Source organism: Stegastes partitus, unplaced genomic scaffold, assembly GCF_000690725.1.
Source record: "Stegastes partitus isolate 25-593 unplaced genomic scaffold, Stegastes_partitus-1.0.2 Scaffold166, whole genome shotgun sequence".
NCBI lineage: Eukaryota > Metazoa > Chordata > Actinopteri > Pomacentridae > Stegastes > Stegastes partitus.
Genome location: NW_007577897.1, coordinates 629,941 through 654,727, shown reverse-complemented (window position 1 = coordinate 654,727; position 24,787 = coordinate 629,941). Strand labels below are relative to the sequence as shown.

Sequence of the window (24,787 nt, the reverse complement as noted above, 5' to 3'; positions counted from 1 at the left end):
GTAATAAGATATTTTGTTAAACCCATTCATTTGGTTTTATTTATAGATACTAAATGCATTCCTGGGGGGGAATAACGAGGCCGTGTAGGCTGCAGGCTGCAGTACGGCTGAGCTCAGCACTGCATTTTTGACCTGTGAATAAGAGGATGAATCCAACACGAGTTCAACAGCTTCAGGCTGTAACTCAGAGGTGCACAAAGCCTGACTCATCTGTCTCTCTCTGTTTCTGTCTGTCTGTGCGAATGAGACAAGCTCTAGCAGCCGGAGCAGGAGTTCAACTCGAATAACATCCGAGGCGCACAGAGGCCTGAATAAACGGCGTCAGGACCAGAACCGGCTCGTAAAAAAAATCAATAAATGTCATAGATCCATCATCTTCCATCAAGCGTGTCAGTAAATACCACGTTTTCAATGGAAGGTTAACTTTATGAAAGAGAGCAGGGGTCACTTCACTCCGATGACGAGTGGACTCGGGGCCAGCATAAGCAGGATTTGCTCGCGGGGGCCCCGGTCATTCGCTGTGCACCGCTGCCACAACTGCAGATAGGCAGAGAGTTCAAGTTATGGTTATGATGGAGACAGACGGAGCATCCAGCAGAGTTGAACTGGGATCCAGACCCCCAGGACAAGTGTGATAAGGGACTCTTTACTGTACAAATAAAATAAAATGTAAAAAAAAAAAATGCATTAAAAAAATGAAACTCTGGCAGCAAGAGTTCCAGAAAAACAGTGAAATACTTTAACATTCAAAAAAGGTAAAAACAGTGAAAATAAAGGCAAAAAATGGTAAAATAATTATATATTTTTACTTGATTTCAAAGCAGTAAAGCAGTGTGATGAATAACATTACAGTCACACATTATAAAAGGATTATTTACTATTTGTAGAAACACAGATTCTTAATGTGAACATTATGTATGGTTTTGGCGCTTTTGTGTGTGTGTTTTTTCAAATTTTTTAAAGTCAACATGGAAATTCTGTGATTTTCTCATTATGTCCTGCCATTTAGCAAAACAAGGAAATGTCTAAAATCATAGTTTTTCCCAAAAAAATGTTTGAACTATTTTTCTGACCTGAATATAACAAATATTGGAAAAGATCAAATTGTTATTGGTAAAAAATACACATTTAATTGTTTTATTTATTTTTTTATGTGGGCTTAATATACAGTTTTGGCCTTTTTTTGTATGAAAATAATATTTTTTGTGATTTTACAACATATTATATGCAATTTTACAAAACAGAAGCATTCTGTAAAAAAAAAAAAGCAAAAAAACATTAATTTACAGTCAACATGTAAATTAATGCTATTTTTATTTTTCTTTCTAGATTTTATTGTCTTTCATAAAAGAAAAAAATTATCCACTGTATTCTTAGCAGTTACTTTTTTTAGTCATCTGTAATTTGTTAAAACAATTAGCAATTATTATTTCTCACTTTTTAGTCTTTAGTATGTTTCTTTTCTCCAAATAACAGCAAATATCTGTAAAACAGGAAAAGCTTTGCTGATTTAAATACAGTAAAAAAAAATGAAAACAAAAAAAGCAAAAAAAGTGGAACTTAATGGTCAAAGTAAAGTTTTAAAAGAATGAACTACCATTCATAAAAATACACATTTATGATGTGGGCATTATTTACAGTTCTGACCAGTCTTTTGTTAGTTGTTGTTGTTTAAAACAAACAAAAAAAACATTAATAAGTAAACCAATACTTTTGTGATCAGTGATTTTACTGGGGTGAGGATCTTTAAGGAGACATGGAAAATATGCAAAATTACAATTAAAAAATTAACTTAAAAAAATCTGTCAATATATTTTATCATTTTGTATATTTAACAATATATGATGCTGCTTTAAATACAGTAATTTTGACATTTAACGATCAAATATGTGAAGGGTCAACATTTCGAAAAGATACTGATTGTTTTGGGGGTTTTTTTAATTATCATTTTTAAATTGGCAGTAGTTACAGTTTTTATCAGTTAAAAATGAAAACTTCATTATCTGTATTTTTAAACCAAAGGCAACTCTTTGCACATCTGTTACATGAGGCAGCTGGAGAGGGACCAGCCTGTTGTACCTATTATCTGCAATTTAACAAAACAACAAAAAATAACAATAATCAGTCCAAAAAAACAGAGAGAAGAAGTTAAAACTCTTTCTACAGAGCTGGATGTGGCAGGAGGCAGATGGATGAGCCTCTCTGTGTGTCACTGCATCCACGCGGTGTCTCCTTTCCTGAGTTCACTGAACCGCCTCAGCCAGAATCAATATGACACATGACTCAACTGTGGAAAGGAATCGCTGTTGAAAGCCCATAAAGCCTCTGTGTTACCACACCGCTCCGCATGCAGCTTTCTCTCACTCACACACCTTCCCTGCTCTCTGCCACTTCCGCCATAAAAGCCCTGGCAGTGCTCCACGTGCCCATTAGCACGCGCTAAATAACTGTTAACAATGTATTACCCAGACTCCCCTGCTCTCCGCGGCCCCGCGTCCCTTCAAAGCCCACAGGTAATTATGTCAAAGGTTTTTAATAAACAGCCTATTCAGCGCGCAGTGGGTTCGGCGACAAGATGCAGCTGGAACACCGCGCCTGCGCAAAGCGTGCAGAGCGCTGATTGGCTGGACGTCGCCAGGTAAACACCTGACTGCGAAATTAATGTGGATCCTTTTTTTGCTCAACATTTAACTGGCTTTTAAACACTATTGTTACGCCTGTATCATAAAAAACAACTAAATAAAATCAATTAGTTTATTATTTATCTTCAGTGTTGCACAAACTGGAGACAAATAAATCAGCACAGGGCGCAGAGCTTCATTATAAAGTGTGATTTGCACTTGTGTCACCAAAATATCTTAAAATATTCCTATAACTGCTGCAAGCTGTTGCTTATATGTTGCATCCTAATTTCAAACTATTCATCCAGTCGAGGTCAAACAGAGAAATGACACCGTTCACGCACAACATCATGTCAACATAAATAGAACAGTCCAAGTGCATCACTTTCCGGTAACTTCACAAGGAAATCCAGACTGGACGAAATTAATTTAGATTCCCAGAGTAGCTATCTTCTTACTCCTGATGCCTTAAAGCTATCTTTGGTCATTCTATCCAGACGCATGTGTCGTTTCCTGTGTTTCTGCACCGCCTCTTGCAGAGTACATGGACTTTCTGAACATCGCAGGCCCAGTCCTCCGGATCTGCACAAACATGCAGCCTCAGTTGAAATTTGCTCAACAAATGCGTCGTCATTTAATTCTGAGCGCTGACTGGGAAACTCCGAAAGTCTAAAACTTGCGCACGTCTGCTGCGCTGTTGCGCACAATGTCGGATGCAGCCTGAGTGATTTAGTTCTGGCCTGTAGTTGAGCTGCGTTCTGGTGAGTCGGTCAGCTGAACTCCGGTTATATTCTGCAGCGAGAGTTCTGGACTGTTTTCCTGAATGGAATCCAGCAGAACCAGCAGATGATTTGTAGATTTTTACAGTTAAATCAGTGAATCTGCAAACGAAAAAAAAAATACTGACAAAAGAATAACAAATACTTGGCAATTATTTTAATTTTCCACATAAATAAAGACAACGACAATATTTTCTTGTTGATATCTTTTTGCTAATTGAGTCCACGTTCGTTTAATGATGATAAAACTACACATAATTATATTTATGAGGCCTAATAAGGATCAAAGTTTTGGCTTTCCCAATTATTGCAATAAGAGCTTTTTTAAAAATATATTAATTTAAAGCAATGTTTATATTTCATGAAATATCAGCAATAAAATGTGACATGTATAAAAAAAAAACCCTGAAATTATGGAGTTCATCATAATTAGTCAACGCAAATGGCTTATAATTTATCATTTTATTCTCATTTTAAAGGTTCCATCTTGTTCTAATGTTTTGCCCATAAAAATAAAAACGTCTAAACCAATTATAAACTACGTGCAGCCTGTTGTAAGGCTTTAATATTGAATTTAACGGCATTAAAGTCCACGAATTATAAAAAAGAACCAGAACAAACGAATAATAAGTGCTGTGTTTTGTCATAATGTGGTAAAATAAATGCAACCTGTTTGAATAAAATAAGATTAAAAAGCAATTTTGGATTGTAAATGAGAAATTGTTCAAATTAAATGAAGGCAAATTAATGTTGTGGGATTATTAAATAAGCTACTGAGATTGTTTTTTATTGCAAAGATCAAACTGTGCAAAAAATGTGCACTTTTTTACGCTAAAAATACGTCAGATGGTTTTAAGCTCTCATCTTCAATCGAAACTAACTTCTGCTCTAAAAAATAAATCGATTTCATTCTCATGGAATTATAAAAGAAAAAAAAAATCTAAAATGCCCCAGAGAGGCTGAAACAGGCAGCGCTGGATCTGATAAGCCTCTCCGAGCTTCTCCTGGACGTCCAGACATTTACTCTGAATTTGTGCCAATAAACGATGACGACGTGCAGTTTATTTAAGCTACGAGCCTGCAGAGGCCTCGAGCTTCACGGTGATTCTAACGCAGGAGACAAACAGGAAAATAATCAAAGCCTCCTGTGAAGAGAATAAAAAATCATCAAGCTGCACTGAAGCCTTAAAAAGCAGACATGACAAATTAACGGCTTAATTAGTGCCATAAGTGGGTCAATTAATATGCTAATTACACACACACACACGCACCCACACACACACACACACACACACTGTTTATTTATAACCAGCTCCAAACCAACCACACCAGTGCGCATTCCCAGTTCGCGACCACACGCACATTTACGCAGCTATCAAAGCGTGTGAGACTATTTCCAAACAGAGAAGAAACTCCAACCAGCTCACCTCCACTGCTTTTCCTCTGAATCACTCCTCCAGTGCTTCAACTGGCACCTGCGTCTTAATCAGACCGTGGAATGAATCAATTGAACTGATTATTAGACTCTAGGTTGACACTGGAACGTGGCCGGAAGCTTCAGGTTACATTTTCACACCCAAAATAACTAAAAAATATGAGATTATGAACAGCATCTTAATTCATATTTCACTACTAAAGATAAATATTGATGTGTCCATACCGTCTGTGTCATAAGGCCTTTATTCTTTAATGCATCTATGTTGTGATTCCTGCAGCGAATTGTTTTAGCTGCCTTTTTTTTATTTCTTTTGTTGCAAATTTACCTTAATTGCAGTGAAACAAGGACTGAAATGTGCTCGTTGTATCCACATAAACTCCACGCGTTTATGTCAAAGTACACTTTATTTAATTGTTTAATAAATACTTGTTATAATGTCACGGAGCAGAGATGTTGTTGTGTTGCAGCCCAACCACATTTATCGCACTAATCTATATTAACGAGCATGTTTTGAGGTGATTCTTCCTAAATAAGAGGCGTACTCCTCCGGCTGGGGGCCGCTCTGCCCGCCGTGCAGGAGGCACTAATGTCTAGATATGCGGAGCATGTCGTGCCGGTGTGTGAAAATGCGCGCAATGTCCCCCAGAGAGACGCTCCTCTCGCTCCTCCGCCTGAAGACATGATTCATTCACCGGCTCCACTTTGACCACATAAGGCGGCACGAGCGGCCCCCTCAGCGGGCGGGACCGGAGGACGGTTCCGGGGGGCCGTGATCACTCGTGATTGGTTGCTCTGCGCGCCCTGATTGACAGGTCCCTCTCTCCGGCTCTCCTCTAAGCTCGGTTGTTGACACTCTCCAAAAGTCCGCACGGCTCCTCCGGATAACGGAGACACTGTTCCTGCTCGTCCCCCTTCTGTCTCCTCCGCTGCTCGGCTCCAGGACGGAGAGACTCTCCTGCCCCGATTTCACGGGACTGTCCGGCGTGGATTCTCTTTTTTTTTTTTTTTTTTTTCTTTTTCTGTGTGGGGTTTGAACTTTTCCTGCTCCCTTCACCTCGCTCTGAGAAGAAATGGCAGAGAAGCGGAGGTCTCCGTGCGCCCTGAGCGTAAAGGCGCACGCATTCTCAGTGGAGGCGTTGATCGGGGCGGAAAAACGACGCAGGACGACCGGGGAGGATGCCGTGTCTCCCGGGTACGAGGACGGAACGGACGTTTCTGATCTAACCGGGAGTCCGGGACTGCGGCCCGACAGAGCGTGCACCAGCGACCGGGGCAGCGAGGCGGAATGTGCGAGTGACGGATCCCGTAAGTGCAGAACATGCAGAAAACCTACAGAAAACACAATAATAACACCAAAAATTATAACCATTATAAAGTATTTACTTGCATATAAGTTGGTTCTTGCCATGGCAACATCACCAGATATTTTAGTATATTTTTAAAGGATGTTCTCTCTGCAAATTATTATTTTTTCCACCACAGGCTGCACATTTTTCACTGTCTTGCTGCATTTTAAATAAAAAAATATAAAATTTCTTCTCGTACTTGCAGATATTTTCTATCAGAAGCAGATTTTTTCATTTCCATCATTCTCTCTCCTGCTTATTTCTCTGCAAAATTCACTAACTAAGATGCAAAAATAAAAAATAAAAATGAAGCGAAACAATGCCAGCGCCTCACAGTGGGATTGTGATATCATATCACTGCCCTGGTCTAGTAAATATGAGTGGTGTGAGTGTGACTAATGTGAGAGGCTTTATGAGTTGTGTTGCAATCATAAACACGCCAATTAGCAGCGTATAAAGGCAGGAGGGGAAACTGCCACGGAAAGGATACCGAGAGGTCTGCACAGAGCATAAAGCGACTGACGAGCTGAAATCCGCTGCGAGCTTTCTCTTTTTTCTTTTTCTTAAAAAATGGCTGCAGAGCTGTGTTCGTTGGGGCTTGTTAGGCCCACGTCTAGTGTCCATAAATTTCCAGCACTTGGGGAGGCCTGGGTTGAACAGCGCAAATAACAACAGCGCTGAGACGCATAAACACTGCAGTTAGGGCGCAATCTAAACGTATCCCCCCCGCGTTAAAATAGATTTAAAACTCAAGTGCAATAATGGGGATCGTTACAGGCTCCACGTGCTGCTGGGAGTTGAACTGAAACTCAGTGTTGGAGGCTGGAAACTTGACATTATTCTTCTGCATCGTATATATTCAGTAATTAGTGGAGAGCTGTCTGGAAACGTAGAGACATAAATAAGAAGAATATTACAAATTTCAGGCGGTTAGTTTACCAGCGTGCAGGCAGTTTAATTTTAAATAAATGCAGTTAAATTAATAATCTCTTCATGATTGCAACAGCTGCTGGAATTGCAATAATCTACGTTTCTTATTCCTAAATGCAAAACGTACTTTTTTCTAATCTGCTGTAATGCTGCTGTGCTTCTCCTACATTCACATTTTTAGTCTTTTCCGTGAATCACAACACAAAAATGGAAACACCGTGTAAAGTGAATAATGTTTTGCTTGGATGCCATTGAAAAAACAAAACAAAAACCAAAACGTGTCAATCTCCCGGAGCAGCTGAGAGCGACGACGCGCTGCTGGAGAGCCCACAGCCCGCAGCTCTGTGCGCGGCGCCGGTGACCGGAGGAGCCGGAGAGGAGACCCGGGTGGACCTGCAGGGATCAGACCTGTGGAAACGGTTCCACGAGATCGGCACGGAGATGATTATCACCAAGGCTGGACGGTAAGACGGAGGACATATTCCAAAGGCTGGCATACAATTTGGGTTTTACAAAAAAAAGGTTGCAGAAGAGAGAATATTTGGCTGTTGGGGAAAATAAAATCTATAATGGTTAGAAAAAAAAACACGCATAAAATAGTAGGATTAGAAATAAGAGCAAATCAGATACAACAAAACACTGAATGAGATTTTTATTTTTTTTTTAACAAAATGATTTAATTTATGATCACATATTTACGCAAAGAGCTGGAATTGTTGTTGCATCATTGCTTTTATTAAGTCGTACATTTTTACTATTTACTCTTAATATTATTGTGATATTTTTACTAATATTGTTCTCATCATTATTATTGTTCTGGTGTTGGTTAAATACTTGAGTGCACAGTGTACTGAGGGTTTACGTGAAATCTCCAGTGCAGCAGATTTATTTGGTTTTCCTGTCAGGCGGATGTTCCCCGCTATGCGTGTCAAGATTACGGGCCTGGACCCACATCAGCAGTATTACATCGCCATGGATATAATCCCCGTGGACAACAAACGGTACAGGTAAGACGCACGAGTTGCACATTTGTTGCACTGCAAATGATAAACGACGCCACAAAACCTTGTTTATGTTTTTATTTTTAAGAAGCCTAAATTGCGTAAAAAAAAATAATCGTGATATGAGAATCGAAGTGAAACTATCTGCCTCCTCACACGCATGCCCCGTACAGACACGGGAATAGTTCAGTCATTTTCGTTAACATGAGTCTTAATTTAGACTCCATATACGCTGTTTTCTGAGACAAACCCCGAGATTTTTCAATTGCGCAAAGCCCAGCTTTCGCTCCACAAATGGCGCTTGGCACCGGTGTTTTGTCACGGCGGTTTTGTCGTCCCTTTTGGAAAGGGCCTTTTGGACGCCTTAACCTCTCCACCCTGCGGGGTCAAACCAACAAACGTCGTTATAACGCAGGAAGAAAACAGCGTGTTACTGCGCAGCCAAGTGTGTGCGTGCTCGTGCACTGCAGGCCTGTCATTTCTAAACCTTCAAAAACTCGTTTATATGTGAACACACTTTCTGGCGGCGGTGAGTGACAACCTGGAGGACGGACAGAGGGTCGGTGGATTTATAAAGTCTGACGGGGGAAGACGCGCGTTAAGTTTACAGGTTTTAAAGCATCCAAACGCTCACCAGACGGTGATAAATGCACCTTGAAACAGAGGAGGTTCTCCCAATTAAACACACCGCCTACAACATGCAATCACATCCCTTAAAGCAAAGGAAAAATAAATCCAGATAATTGCTTCAGGTCTGTTTTCAAATCTAACTGCACATAAAATGTTGCACACGGAAGCAAAACATGTTGTGATGTTTATTCAGAAACATATTGTCTCCAAACGCGTAAAATGCACCGATCTGCCAATCATATTACAGCTTTGACTTGAATAATAATTACAATTTTCACAAAAGATTTTGAAGTAACCACAGACCTTTTGAGTTTTTATAAAAGGCCTCAGACTTCCTCTGATGATTACTCATCTGCGCCACAAACCAAAAGCAACAAAGTCAATCCTTCCTCCCCGCTGCTGTGCGTAAAGTCACAGGCCGTACCAATGGACCGGCTTCAGAAAACAAATTGTGCTCATTCTCTATTTTGTGTGCGTGTGCGTGTGTGTGCATTGTGAAGGTACGTGTATCACAGCTCCAAGTGGATGGTGGCGGGGAACGCGGACTCCCCTGTGCCGCCCAGAGTGTACATCCACCCGGACTCCCCGGCGTCCGGAGAGACGTGGATGCGTCAGGTGGTGAGCTTCGACAAACTCAAACTGACCAACAACGAGCTGGACGACCAGGGACATGTAAGTAGCGTCACATAATGTTTCTGTTATATTACTACATTACATTTTTGTTGTATATATACTTAAATTACTGAGGCTAATTTATTTTATTTCCATTATAATGTGACAATAATTTAATATAAGTTTATATATTTGGATAATTCTGCAGCATCCTTTTAAAATCACTGCAGATGTTATTATTCTTATTATTAATAATAATAAAAAGTCACATTTAAAATAAAATCCTGCAACTGCATTTTTATGCATTTTATTCAAAATTCTAAAAGCATGTTTGATAAATTGCATTGTTGCAAACTCTATAATTTAATCTGTAAATGGCTGCACTGTGTATTTGTGTTCCTCTTTCTGTGTGTGTGCAGGTGCATTTGTCCACACACCACATGTTTATTTCCCCCACAATCATGTTTTATAGCTGGGAATAACATGAAATTGCTGTTATGTAATCCAAGCCTGAATCAATAATTTTCTCCCTCCCTGCTCAGATCATTCTTCACTCCATGCACAAGTACCAGCCGCGGGTCCATGTGATCCGTAAGGAGTGTGGCGAGGAGTTATCCCCAGTGAGAGCCATCCCTGCTGGGGAAGGCACCCGCACCTTCTCCTTTCCCGAGACTGTGTTCACCACCGTCACAGCATATCAGAACCAACAGGTAGCACAGCAGAACCACATTTTCTCTTTAAAAGCCAACACCGATCGACTGACTGTGGCTGAGAAAGCCACATGTCCAGTGTGTGCTGCTCTGCTGCAGGGAGATAATGTTGTTTTTTGTGCTGTTTGAGGGTGCAAAACTGTGATGATTGACAAAGATTTAAAATAAGTCTGTGCAGTGTCTTTAGCTACGAGGCCGAGAGAGAGAAACTATTTTAATTTCTCTATCATAAAATTTTTATGTCTTGGTCTGGTCTGCATTTAAGGGCAGATTTCTCTGAGTGTTTATGCACATGTGTGTTTTGCAAAACAGAAAGAGAGGGAAAAAAGGCGGCAGAGTTTTCCTAGAGAGCGTTTTTTTAAAGAGATTTTTAAGAGATGATGGTGCTACTCGCTTAAGCTGTTTGTTCGTACGTTGCTTGAGTGTCTTCGGCGAGGGAAAGCTGCTGTTTTCTTTCCTGGATTTTTGCACTCAACCGTTCGACGTGAGCTTTGAAGTAGGATGTTAGCTGAGGTTGGCTGGCCCACAGCGCATGATGGCTGCAGTCAGAAACATGGTGGCGATGCCTATAAAAGTCCCTTTGGATGCGGGTCACAGAGCTGGGCCTTAAACACCACCCACAGCCTGAACAGAGCCCCACAGACGCTACAGCCACACAAACTCACATACATGTGCAAGGAAACATGCAAGCAGACAAGCAGGCAAACAGCTAACTATGCACATGGATGCATTTATTCATAGACCTGAGTGAAAGATTACAGACGAGGGTATTACTTTGGCTGGAACAATCCTCAATTATACAATATATGTTATCGTGGATTTTGTAATAAAAGAATTTTTGGAAATAATTAGAGTCCTATTTTGCTTTTCAGATTACAAGGCTGAAAATTGACAGGAACCCATTTGCCAAAGGCTTCAGAGACTCTGGCAGAAACCGGTGAGTTCATTTTAACCACAGAGATTTTCACATTATCTGGTGCATTAGGGGTAGCGTGGGGTGCAGGGCTGCATTATATTCTGGCTTGGTTGTGGTTTTTGTCGCTGCTATTCCAGTCTGATTTTATGGGGAGCAAAGCTATGTATTTATTTATTTTTTTTCTAATGGAAAAAAAAAAGTGCAACAGCCTCCTATTAAAGGGCTCCTAAATGGCAGAAAAGACGGGCATTACGATGGTGAGCCGGGGATGCATTTTCATTTAAACGTGCTAACTTTAAAGGCAAATTAATTCCTAGAGCTGCACAGTTACAGGCGCAAGACTAGGAGAGAGGAGGGGAAAAAAAAAATCAACTTGGGCTGCAAACCTAAATGGAGCGTCAGATTCCAGCCGGCCTCGGGAACATAAACATCAACAGCAAAATAATAAAAGTCAAGAGTGTCCTGAAGAAAAATCTGTATAAACACATTTCTAAACATACATAAACACAGCATTAAAACAACACAGCAGTAAAACTCCTACAGTCTCCAAACAGCCACTCCCCTGAGGCCTCGCAGAAATCATTAGAGAGGAGGGGAGAGCAGGAGGAACGGGAAGCAGAGGGAATGTGTGAGACAGAACATTCGAGAGGGAGGAAGGTAGAGAACGGCAAACTGGATAACCCAGAGACCTCGACGGCTGACCCTATAAAAGTTAAACTCAGGAAGGCTGGAAAAAAAAAAAAAAACATACTCCCCTTAAATATTACAGGAAGAGTTAAGCAGTTTGCTAAATAAACTTCTGCTCTGATAGGCTGCCTCGGTGCACGCAGGACCGCTCCGGGCAGCTTGTCTAAATTATCACCGTGGCTACAACCCCGCGGGGGGGAGGACTTTTATCCTCACGCTAACGAGGGGTAACAGAGCACTCGCATTACCCCGCCATAGCAAAACCCCTTCTGCCCCACCTAGAGGAGGAGGGAGACTCGGATTGGGTGGGGGGGAGGTGAGGGAGAGAGTCCCACCTCATAAATCGTTGCTGCGGCTTCCTGCTCCTTCGTCCTGATTCGCCCGTAAAAGCCGTGTGAAAGCAATTACCTCCGAGCACCCGACCGGCAGCAGCCAATCGCAACGTGGCGTTTATGCCCCTCATTACCTGCGGTCTCCATGGAGACGGCAGGAGAGGGCCCCACAGGCGACTAAGATGGCCGCCAGGTGGTTGGCGTAATGCGGCGCTGAGCTGAGAGCGAGGCTGCAGCTGCAAGGAATGTCTCCGAATGATGGTTTTCGATTTGCGAGTCGTGCTGACGTTTGTGTGTCGTTCTTACAGGATGGGTTTGGAGGCTCTGGTCGAGTCGTACGCGTTCTGGCGTCCGTCTCTGCGAACGCTCACATTCGAGGACATCCCTGGAATGGCCAAGCAAGGTAACGCTAACTGGCAGGATGCTAAATCAGTTGCTTGTGGGTTTTGACGAATGAAAGAAAAAAATGGAACCCTGAGGCGATCTGGCACATTCTGTTGGTGCGATTTGAGTCCGGCTGTGGGACGGGTCGCTGCAAATCAACACAAAGTCATGAAACAACTCAATGACAAAGAGCCCATCCGTAGGACTCACTGTAGGGTTTCATGAAAGTGAATCACATGCTTCTCGGTGAAAAGATCATCACCCAGCTGAGCACTTATGGGGGATTTTGGCGCAACATGTTAGAAAACACTCTCCGCCACCATCATGGAAACCCCAAATGAGGGAATAACTTTTGTAAAATGGTGTTCATCCCTCCAGCAGAGCCACAGAGACTTAAAAGAATCAACGCCAAGGTGCAGTGAAGCTGTTCTGGCAGCACGTGGTGGCCCAACGCCTCACGAAGACACTTCATGTTGGTTTTTCCTTGATTTTTCCACCTCATCTGCACTTTATCAGTACCTTCCACTAAACGCCCATAACAACAGGGAGGTGTTGTTAGGTTTGGGGCAGCATTCTGTTTGCTCAAGGTTAGGGAAATAGTGTGGTCAGTGTTTCCTAAAACTTCAAACAAAAGGGGGTTTTGTGAAAATGTCACGATTCTTCTTTTTTTGTTGCCCTTGAGAGGCAGTTATGTCCACATCTACGAGCTGTTATCATCTGATAAATGTAGTAGAAATTCTAAAAAAATACAATTTCAGGGCATTTTCAGTGTTGAGTAACGATTAGCCAGAGATTGTTGTGACCCTAAAAACTGTTCCTAAGACAATGACACAAAGATTCTGTATTTAAAGCACCCATAATATGCTTTTTGGGCTTTTCCGTTTACTTTGTCATGGTATATAGCTACTTTTTAGTGACTATAAATAGTCTGTAAACTCCTGCAAAATCCACACGAAAGGAAGTTCATCTGTCCCACCAAAAATACTGTTCCTTACTGGCCTGAAACGCCTCGTTTGAAGTCCAGGCTTTTCTTCTGTTGCTTACCTACATCACTGTGACACATTTGCATGCACCTAGCTAGAGATGCTAAAGATGCTTCTGCTGGAGCTACATCTCTCTGCCTATACTGGGATGTCTGGGATTACAGTATAAAGCCAAAGTTATCTCACTTTCATCAGCTTTGTTGACTACTTAGAGCAGACCGGGGGTTTTGGAAATGGTGCCTTAAAGCAACAGGAGCTAAAACAGAGCGTTCCAGATAGATTATAGGATGAGGTGCTGCAATAATGTGCAATATTACATTCAAAAAACAGTTTCTTGAACATTAAAAAGCCTGCAAAATTAAAATGATAAGCCTGTAAAAGTCATAATACCGGCTCTTTAACCAGTCTATAATGTCATGCTATTTACTGAGACGTCAACATAAATCCATCTTGTTGGATTGATGCTCTCATTTTGTATTCTGGACTGTTATTGAACTGGATGTGGGTTTCACTCTTTTGTTTGCTCTGTAGGAGTCCCAGGAGCTCATGGAGGGGTCGGACCATCGCCTCACCTGCTCTCCACGTCTCCGTGCTCCTCCCCCTTCCAGGTTTGCCCTCTCAGCCCGCCTGACTACACCTGCAGCCGACCCACGCACCCCCTCCACCGCTACGGCAACCCCCCAGAGCCCTTCCCTCCTCCCAGAGGTTCGTCCGCGTACGACGGCGAAGCGTTCTGCCCCCTGCCGCTCCCTGCTTCTCAGCTCGGCTATCTGTCCAACCCCACCCCGCAGGGCTACGCCGGTCTTCGCCTCCACACGCCGCCCTACAGCCTGTACGGTTACACATTCCCCCCCTCGCCACGCCTCGCTGCCAGCCCCGATAAGATGGCCGCTGCCACTGCCAATCACCAGAGCCCCTTCCTTGGCTCGTCTCCCAGCGGGACTCTAACGGACAGTCTGGGTGTGCTCACCGGAGGACAGCAGGGCTTCTTGTTCGACTCTCGGACTTTAGGACTGGCAGGTAGCCAGCCGGGAGGTGGGGCCTCACAGGTCACTGCCCACATGGGCTGAATCTGACTCTCGCGAAAAGTAAAACGACACCCTGGAATGAGTCTCTTTTTTCGTTCAGAGCGTTCTATGAATTAATTATCCACGTGGTGAACTGTGGACAAACAGAGAGGAGTGAAAGCCATTGCTTCTCTGAACATATGAGCTGTACCTGGAGGGAATATTTCCGATCTCTCGAGCATGATTTCTACGACATGCATGTGCAGCTGCAGTGTTCAACCAAAAGGAACAATGGACGAGGAGTAAAGTTAAAAACGATGTAACCCACTGACTCAACTGGAACTGAATTCGGACTGGGCTGAAACTGGGCTGGCCCAGACTATCAAAGCGAGCACTTCAACCCCCTTTGGCAGGAGGCCCCGACGCAGTAACTACGACACTCGCACAGCATTTCACATCGCCTCCACGATGTTGCCGACTTTGGACGGAGCTACTAAACACTACTTTTAAACTTGTAAACCGTTTCTCATTACATGCCCGACCATGCACTCGTAGCGATATGCACTACAGGCAGGGCCCTTTTCACCACTCTGACTTATGAAAACACACAACATCTAGAAGCCTGACGCATATTAACAAGATGACATCATGGCCTCGAGAGAGAGAGCGCCGGAGATATTCTGGTGGACTGATGAGGTCAAAGCTGTGGGAGAGTGACGCCTGACGAACTGATCCTCTGGTTTGACCGACGTTTACTTGATGCAGCTGTTTGGATGTCAGGCTGAAGTACACTTTTCCTTGTGTGACAATGGTACATGACTCTGTATATAGCGGTGGGTGGGGGGGAAGGCGGGCGGGAGGAGAGATGTGTATATAAAGGGCTGTGTGACCCTTCGCACTTAAAAACCCCAATGCACCTGCTTCTGCTCTTTAGACTGGGTCAGGTACACAGCGGCCTGTACCCTGAACTTGACTGAAAAAGCTTTTTTCTTTTTTTTTTTTGCAAAACACACTATTATCAGCAAAGCCCTTTTTGGCCGGAGGACATTAACATTTTCTGTGACCTTTCTCGAGCCAAATAAATATATGTATTCATGTCATGATGTTTGAATGTAATCAGTATCTTACTAATTTAACTGGTTCTGTAATGTAATTCAGTGTATGAATGTGTGTGTGGGTGGGTGTGAGAATTTCTTTTTTTTTTCTTTTTTTAATGAAAGCCATCACAATACAGTATTTCCATGAGAAAAAAAAAACATTTGCGCTCATGTATAAGTAACTGTTACTGTGACTGTTTGTGCGATAAAGCTGTCAGTGGCTCGGGGGTTTTTGCTGCGCAGACTTTCAGATGAGAGTTGGGAAACGTCCAGGAGGCCGGCGAGAAACTCTCAGACGAACGCATTCGCACATGCACAAGCAAATCGCACATCATCTTTATCGTGCGAATGCCTACGAGTCTGCAGAAGTGACTGGTCACACGAGAGAGGGTGTGCGCGCACATCGTGGACGTGGGTGTGAGAGTGTGCATTTTGTGTGTGTGTGTGGCAACAGGTGGTTGAGTTGTCAGCGAGTGTGTGACCTCACAGTCTCAAAGTTCATGTAGATCCCTGAGAATTGACACCCCTCCCTCCCACACACACACACACACACACACTCACACACATACATAGATGCACACACTGAAAGCACAAGCCAAGATCTTTCACTGAGTTATTTGCATCTCCGAAGATTTGTTAATTTAACCTATTTTAACACCTGAACAAACAAAGCGCCCGAGAAGACAAAACACGCTGAAAATTTCCGGATTAGAGCTATTCCTTCTGCGCCTCGTAGCCCCGAAATTGACTTTAAAAATGAAAACAAAACTAGAACTACGAGAACAGCTAGTATAATACTTAGTCGTAAAGAGGCTTTGTCAATAGCGAAGCTACAAAAACATGAATGAAATACAAAAGGGGACATCTGAAACTTCAGCAGCTGCCTGAAAACATGGAACTTGGATCAAGCGCCGTGTATCTTCATATCATAACTATGCAATAAAATCCTTCTCAAAACTGCAACTGAAGGGAGTCCAGACACGGTTAGGAAACACAGTACTACGGGGAAAACGCTTTGCTTGTCTGCACTAGCTCCAACTTTCACTGTGCACTCGGGGCAGGAAACAAAAGGATGTAGTAGAGTCGAGTCTTTTTGCTCCTACTTCGAAGTGAAGCACTCGAGATGTGATTAATGAGTGGACTTTCAGCTTTAATTCAATAAGTTTAAGAAAAAACGCATTTAAATAGAGGAATTATGGCATTTTTTCCACATAGTTCGGCCATTTTCACATGTTTAGAAGCAACTGAAGATATACTAATTATGCACGATTGTTATTATGAATTGAAGAGTTCATTTGCAAAAACAGATAACTCCAATTGTGTAGATTTTTAGAAAACTTATTTTGTTGTTTGCTTGAGATAATATCAATCAAACTGAAGCTGAGTGGATTTGACTCAGTATAAATGACATGACGGGGCACCGCTATAGCTCACCTGGTTGAGCTGGCGTCCCATGTGCAGGGCTACAGTCCCAATGTGGAGGTCATGAGTTCGAATCCCGCTCATGACCCTTTCCCACATGTCTTCTCCCCTACTTTCCTGTCTCTCTCTGGCTACACTATCCAACAAAGGCCAAAAAAACAACTTTAAAAAGAAATCACATGACAAAAATAGAGATAACTTAACCCTCTAAGGTAGACAATGGGTGAGTTTTGTGAAGATGGAGTTATCTGTTTCTGCAAATGAACTCTTCAATTATTAAAAACTATCCATTGCAAATCCTTGGCAGTCAACGTCTGGCTGAATCTGGAAGCCATGGACTTCACAAAACGCAGATTTTTCTATCTTGAGGTGTTTTGGACGCGTTCACTGCAGCCGTTGCTTGTTTGTAGGTCTTTCTGCCGTCAGTTTTCTCTTCAACATGTGTTTAGCAGCTCAGCTGGCTTGAGGTTTCTTTATCTTTAAAGGCTCTCGGGTTGCTTTTGTGGAATGTTTTAGGTCATCGTCCATCTGCGCTGTGAAGCTCCATCCTATCGGTTTGAGGTATTTGATGGAATCCGATTAGAAGTGCGCTTCAATATTCATCCTGCTGTTTCTATCAGCAGTCACATCATCAGTAAACGCCAGTGCCCAGTCCCGTTGGCAGGGATTCATGCCCGAGCCATAACCCTGCCTCCACCGTGACTGACAGATGATGTGGTTCTCTCCCCATCCCATCGCTCTCCTACAAGTTGGTCCAAAGAATCTTGTTCCAGAACTGACCAGGCTTTTTTATACGTTTTCTAGCAAAGTCTAATCTGGCCTTTCTGTTCTTGAGTGTTACCAGCGGTTTGCATGTTGAGGTAAACCCTCAGTATTTATATTCATGAAGGCGTCTCTTGATTCTAGACTTTGACAATGATACGCCTACAGACCTTCCTCCAGAGTATTCTTGACTTGGCTACACGTTGTGCAGAGGTTTTTTATCACCAAGGAAAGAATCCTGTGACCATCCACTTTACTTGTCTTCTGTGGTCTTTCAGGTCTTTTGGTGCTGCTAAGCTTTGCCAGTGCGTTCTTTCTTGTTGATTTCTATGATCTGACTGATTGTTCTGTTTTGTTATTCCAGACTAATGATGGCTCCCTTTGAAGCACATATGAACAGCTACCAATACTTGGAATCCACTTTATCTCCTTAATTTGTCACGGAGTCACATAGAAACGGCCGCACCTTGCTATGAAACTGCTCAACAGTCAACTGTCCAGTTAAAAAATGGCAATATGCATTATTATTACATAATATGCAAATGCAAAATCTTTAAGATCCCTCCGTTGAAAATCAAGTTTGTTGTCATGTCAACATGTCCATATGTTGTTTTTTAACATACTGGAAGGCACATTATGACCCTAATAAGGAGTCATTGCTTGTTAGGCTCAACATTTCCACCTTGAAACTACACTGGACTCATGACGATCTCAAAAACATCGCTTCAGAGCTATCAGGATCTAAGGAACCAGTGTTTAGTTCAAACACATACGGCTGAATTTGTCCAATATTACAACTTGCATTGTGTGGCAGTAGTTTTACAGTAAAGTTGCAAGTGAGCTGGTGTGCTCCAGCTGCAGCGAGTGGGGGAGGAGTGGGTGAAGAGAGGGAACTTTAGGACTTCATAGATCTGCATATTCTAGAGGAAGCAACAGTGTAGAGTTACATTAAGCCAATTTAAGGCAGGAATTGGTGGGGTTTTTTTTTAAGGAAAAACTTTTACATATTACATTTTTATGCACACAGATGAGCTTTAATGTTAAATGAATGACTGGGGAGAGACTTTAAATCCTATAAATTAAAGCTAGAAGTCTTTAATGACTTCTTGATTGCTTCATTCCTAAATGATTGGTGGCGTAAAGAGGCAACATTATGAAAACTGTAAACTGTCCAATTAATTACAAACCTGTGGGAGCCCAATAATGTATTACAAAGACCTCACAACAAATTACAGCTACAGTCATGGGGCAAACACCCACAGTACCTAGCTGTCTTAGTTTAGTTCCAGTAGCAGCTGGCTAGCTGTATTGAATGAGAGCAAAAGCTAAAAGGTATGAAACCACATCTTCTACATTTGGCAGGTGGTTTTGTCTCACTGGTGAACATGCAAAAAAAATCCTTTAATTTCACAACATTCATTCAAGCAACACAAACTAGCAGAACTTGAACAGTAAATGGAAATGCTGATTTAGGTTTTGCAGCTACCGACCGATTTTTCGCCTTTCAAAGTTCGTTAACTCTCTCCCGCTGTCACCCATTTCCTCCTCAGCTCCTCTGTCCCCCCCCACCTCAGTTGTCTCCTGTCACTCTGAAGGTGAGAGGTGCTGACGAGAGGAGCACATGTGAGGGGGGGGAGAGGAGAAGGGGAGAGAGAGAGAGAGAAGGGGGGAGGAGAGCTTATTTTAGAACCTAGGAATGATTGGCTTGTTGCTTCTGAGTGACAGGGGACGGAAACCCTGCCTGGTGCATCATTATCGTGCACGCAGGGACCCGGGCGGTGTAAAAGCAGACAGAAACATTTAAAGTACACCATGCAGGTTAAGGCGACTTCTCCCTTGACAACTTTTCTAGACTTGGAGAGGAAATGTCAAGTAAGATTAAAGCTGCAAGAACGTCTCCGACAAGCTCGGACATTCACACGGACACACTTCTGCATGGTGTCGGTGGTCCAGTGATTCTCGGCCGAGGTGGGGACATTAACACTTGTGTACGACCAGGTGCCGACGTGACAGATCTGTCACGCTATGTCCTCCCCTCCTGTGCTGAGGGCAGGAGGGGAGGAGGGGGGAGGAAGGAAGGAGGGAAGACGAGGGAGCAGTGTGGTTCAATCTGGGCTGTAGCAAGTTAGTTCATCAGTGGCTCAGGAGTTTGTAGGAAATATGAAGCCAATTAAACTTTATGATGAAATGAGCACAAAAATCAAATTATTAACTGATGAAACCAGTTGGCATTGACATATGAAGGTGAGAGTCATGACTAATGTTTTAGTGAATTTTATGGCTTCAGAAAAAAGGTCAGGAGGTCACCAGAGTCAGTAGGGATCATCTTCTGGGGACAAAGAAACAATCACATCAGCCAGACTGGTGCCTCAATGTATGATACAACGGAGGTAGGCTCTGGAAGGATTAGATCTGGAAGCTCATCACAGAGAGTAAAGTTTAACTCAGATTACATCTCTCCAAATCCAATATTCTCAACACATTCTCTGCCAATGCAACCACACATACTGTATCTTGAGCACAAAGCTGTCAATTTTGGCAGCGGAAATCTAAAAATTAAAAGAATTACACACAAAAAAAATCAGATTTTGCTGATCTTGAGTTCTCACACCAACATTTAACACCCTCCCACACTAAAATGTTTTAAAACTATCTTGGTCCACAGGGCAAATTTGCATTAATTTCTCAATAAAGGGTGTACATTTATGAAACTCCTACGTTTTGTTGGCCTGGTCTTGTATTGAGCTCTGTCCACGTGATGTGACTTGCAAGTTTCTTCCCCTTACACATAATAACACCAACAAAGTCTGCAGATGGAGGCACAAGTTACAGAACTTTCACCGAGTTGACTGAATGGTTTTGTGGCAGGAAACATTGTGGTTTGGGTTAAAATGCACCCACTCAAATGCATTTCACTTTGTTTTCCAGTAACTAACTGGTTTTGTTTACTTGCCAGAACTATCTGGTTAAGTTTAGACACTAAAACTACTCGGTTAAGTTCAGGAAGAGATCATAGTTTGGGTTAAAATACAACCACTCAAATGCATTTCACTTTGTTTTTCATTCGCTACTTGGTTTTGTTTACACGAAGATGTACCTGGTTAAGTTTAGACACTAAAATTACTCGGTTAAGTTCTGGAAAAGGTCGTAGTTTGGGTTAAAATACACTTTTGTGCAAATGCTAAACACAAAGCCTTGATTGTTTTCTTTGTTGCTTGGGTCCCACCTAAAGAACAGTCCTTAAATAAAACAGACTTTTCTAACTTTTACAACTTCTTTTTTCGTGAAGCTATTACATTTTTGCACTATAGACCAATGTAGCTATATAACCCATTTTTTGTGAGACCGGGCTGCTTTATCTATGTGCTTGTTCTGAGGCAAAGTGCCACTGGATGGGTAAAAATGGTAGATTTCATTTCAGATCCAGTTTGCTGTGAAAACATGGATTCTTTAGGTTAAAACACTTACAAATGTACTGTCACACGTTTTATCTCTCCTCACCTTTTATTTAATAAAATGAAAGGTTTGCTTGTTCTCCTCAGTAGGTCATGTGCTCTCCATTGTGGTTTTACTTGCATAAGTGTTAGTTTTAACACACTTCAAACTTATTTTAAACAACTATGATTCAATAAGAGGATTTATGCTGAATTTCAGCATCTCTAAATTCTGGTCCCTACATTTGTGGAGTAGAAAAATATTTTACATCCGATCTCACAACCAATTTTCCTAAGAATATCTGCATTTTTTTTTTTGTAGTTCCAACTGATTTTCACATGAAAGTTTACATCTACAAAGTGCAAATCAGGTAGATGTACACAAAGCCGGATTTAGCCTGTGACCGTTCGTGACCCGGTGTGAGCCTATTTATTTGCTGGCAGGTATTTTAATGTTTCATCACAATGAGTCACAGTAGTACACATCACTGTGTTCGACGGATCATCTTTACTCGTAATGTCTATTATTATCTGAAGTAGGCTACTTAGATGTACTGTTAACATTATCCACACATAAATACGCACTCAGCAGTGCTGCCAAAGCCTCTCGTCGTGACACTGAATATCCCCACATGTCTGAGGCATCAAATCAAAGCTGAGAGATATCAGTCCTCATTCTCGGGTGCGTTTGCATGTGTCGGCGCGTATTCATGTCAGCTCAGGAATACTAATGTAGACGTACAACATAAAAGTGAAGCACGAACGGGAGAGAGCGAGCAAAGAGAGGGATTTTAGAGGTGCGTTCAAGAAGTTCTGAGATTGTGTTGCATGTGGACAGAGCACAACATTTTAGTGACCGCTGGTGGTCCTTGGACTGCAAGTCAGTCAGCCACCATTATGATCAAACCTTCACACCGAGGATCATCACTGCTGTTGAGAGGTGGGTCTGTGGCGACCACCAACAGAAGAAACGACAGTTTTCCCAGTAAAATGGTTTCCAAAACTGAAAAAAACTGCATCAGGTCAGAAGTTTTCTTCAACATTCACCTGGTTGTGCGCCATAAATTTGTCCCCCAGAGTTGGACTGTCAGCAGAAAATTCTTTGCTAATGTCCTAAGGCGTTTCAGGGAAAACATAACTGACTAGAACTGTAGTGTAACGGCAACTGGATCCTCTATCATGACAACAAAGCCGCTCACAGTGCAGTGATTATGCATCGTTTTTTTTCCCCCAAAACAATACAATCATCGCTCTCCACCCCCATGGTGTTTGGATTTGGCTCCCTGTGACTTTTCTCTCTTCCCCAATTGCAACTTCAAGGGTTGTAGTTTTGACACAGTTTAGCTTAGTTTTGGAAATGGGACTTCCAGGGAGCATTGCAAGAACCGCCAACCGATGCACAAAAACGCTGCACTGCATTTGATAAACTAATGCGAATGACAATGCTTAAGCTGAAAGAAATCTGTAGATTCTGTTGACTACAAGCGAAAACCAACGACAACAAAGAAACAATGCGGTTAAGCGGAGAACACTGCCTTGCCTCAAAATGTTCTCTATGTACAGTCTGATGGTCTGTTGCAGTGTCAAACAGCGAGTCTCGACGAATGCGGAATAAACCTATTTACCATATCTTTCCTCTAAACTCGCTCCCTTTCTTCCCTCGGGGAATTGGCTACCCCGAGCACTCAACACAGAAGTTAGTATTTGCATAGAGGCCAGTTATGTGGTTTTAGCATTCTGTGTGATTGAAGTGTGCATTAACATACGGGCCAGCGACGTGAGCACGTGGTCGAGCGTGCTCAGAGGGGAGTTGCGGCCTGCCGCGCGTGACCAAGCATACGAACCGGGGAGTCCACAGGTGAGGTCATGCTGGGCAGTGACAAGAAAGTTCCCTGGAGCAACGAATAAGGTTTGGCAAAGGACCTTGCAACTGTCAGAGGCAAAAAAGAGGCCTGTTTGTATGTGATGAGCAGCGTATTAGACTTACAAATAGTGGTTTGTGTGAAATAAAGGAAAAGCCTTCTTGAAGACAAAAGGACTCCTTAAGGTTTCCCAAACAGGAATTTTGTAATGAGCTTAAAATATGTGTCAACACAGATTTCAGGGCTTCAAGTCTCACATTGTATGAAGCTTGTGTGCTGCAGGGTTTTCTCAGTTTAAAGAGTCAAAGATTTACTGGGGACAGGGGGCAGGACAACTATCTTCTGCCCCTGCTGCTGCCTGAACAGTGTGGCAAAGAATCCACTTTGCTACAGGACACAACAACCACCAACTCATCTGGCCTCTAGCTCTTTGTCATGTTCCTCGAGCTACTCCTGAGTAGACTGTGCAGTGTGGCAGGGCGCATTATGGCTCCTGCTAGGGAACTGCTGTTGCCATGACATTTATTATGTTGAAGGTTCCCGTCAAAGTAACATAAACTTGAATGCCAGGACCCAAGAACTCTTCCTGTGACTCCTTAAGGTTTCCCAAGTAGAACTTCTGTAATGATCTTAAAATATCTGTCAACACAGATTAACAGATTAGCGATTGAACAATTTGCACCTTATTGTAAACACTAATGATTTTTGCACATCTCTGTAAATGCTCGCATTTTTAGGCACCGTATTGCGGTTTCTTCAACCAGCACAATTTACTGGACACCTTGTTTGTTTGTAGGGTTGATAAAGATGCCAATTATTGGCGATCAAGAAAGGCCAATACCTGACACTTGGAACCAATGTAGATTAAATGCAATGTTTTACCAGCATGTGATAGCAGGAGCCTGTCATTCATAACTAGGCTTCTTCATTAATAAGGGTCACTATAACTGAAAAGGTCCAGATCTTAAAGAATTTTTGATTATCGTTTAGCAGATTCTGTTTCAGGGTAACATGTGGCTGCCTTCTAACTTAGCTGCTAGTCGTTAGCATAGCCTTAGCCACTGTGAGAGAAGCTAACAATAAACACAAGCTGTTTGTGGCAGTGGCTTGTGTTTCCTGTTGAGTTTTTGCAGTCTCAGCTTGAGAGACATTTCTGAGACCACAGAGTGACGACAGACAGAGAGAGGAGGCTGTTCAGTAGCGCACTTAACTTGTCAATAATCAGTCAATTAAAAACACAGATAATCAGCAAAAATGCCAAATATCAGCTACAATAAAGCTGATAATCCCTCTAACACGGAGCTTCAAGTCTCACACTGTAAGAAGCAAATGTGCTGCAATGTTTTCCCAGTTTAAGGAGCCAAAGATTTACTGGGGAGACGGGAGAGGACAACTATCTTCTGCCAATGCTGCTGTTCTAGGAAGTGCACCTGTGCTTCAGGAGGCTTCAGCTGGTGACAGGAGCTGGGTGGGTGTGCTGATGATGTTGCAGGCTCAGCTTAGCTACGCCTGCGTGACCTGTTAATGGCCTAGCGGGTATTTGATGACAGTTGCAAGAATCTCAGGCTCAGGGTGTCCTTTACAGCCGTTAAATCTTTGTCATCAAATCTACCCGGGCTATGCTGATTTACGGCGAGCTCCGCGCGACATGTTTCTCGGTAGCCGCCCCTCCCGTTAGAAATCCCATGATCGCTGATCTATGACGGCGGTGTTGAGAAATAATTATGACACGATATTTTCCTGTAATCTTTCCATGTCAACAAAGAGGACGCCTCCTCTGACTCTCCGTGCGGTTCGACGCCGACATCACAACACGCTCAAATTCGTGTTCATA

At 42.6% G+C, this 24,787-nt stretch overlaps 1 protein-coding gene across 1 annotated transcript; it reads left to right on the top strand.

The window, feature by feature from the left end:
- Positions 1 to 5,729: 5,729 nt before the first annotated feature.
- tbx18 (T-box transcription factor 18) lies at positions 5,730 to 15,632 on the top strand. The gene is made up of 8 exons (XM_008279630.1): positions 5,730 to 6,143; positions 7,413 to 7,578; positions 8,020 to 8,121; positions 9,246 to 9,417; positions 9,900 to 10,067; positions 10,940 to 11,004; positions 12,311 to 12,405; positions 13,901 to 15,632. Exons 1-8 carry the CDS (start codon positions 5,909 to 5,911, stop codon positions 14,437 to 14,439), a joined length of 1,542 nt encoding a protein of 513 aa, XP_008277852.1. The 5' UTR covers positions 5,730 to 5,908; the 3' UTR covers positions 14,440 to 15,632.
- The last annotated feature ends 9,155 nt before the right edge of the window (positions 15,633 to 24,787 follow it).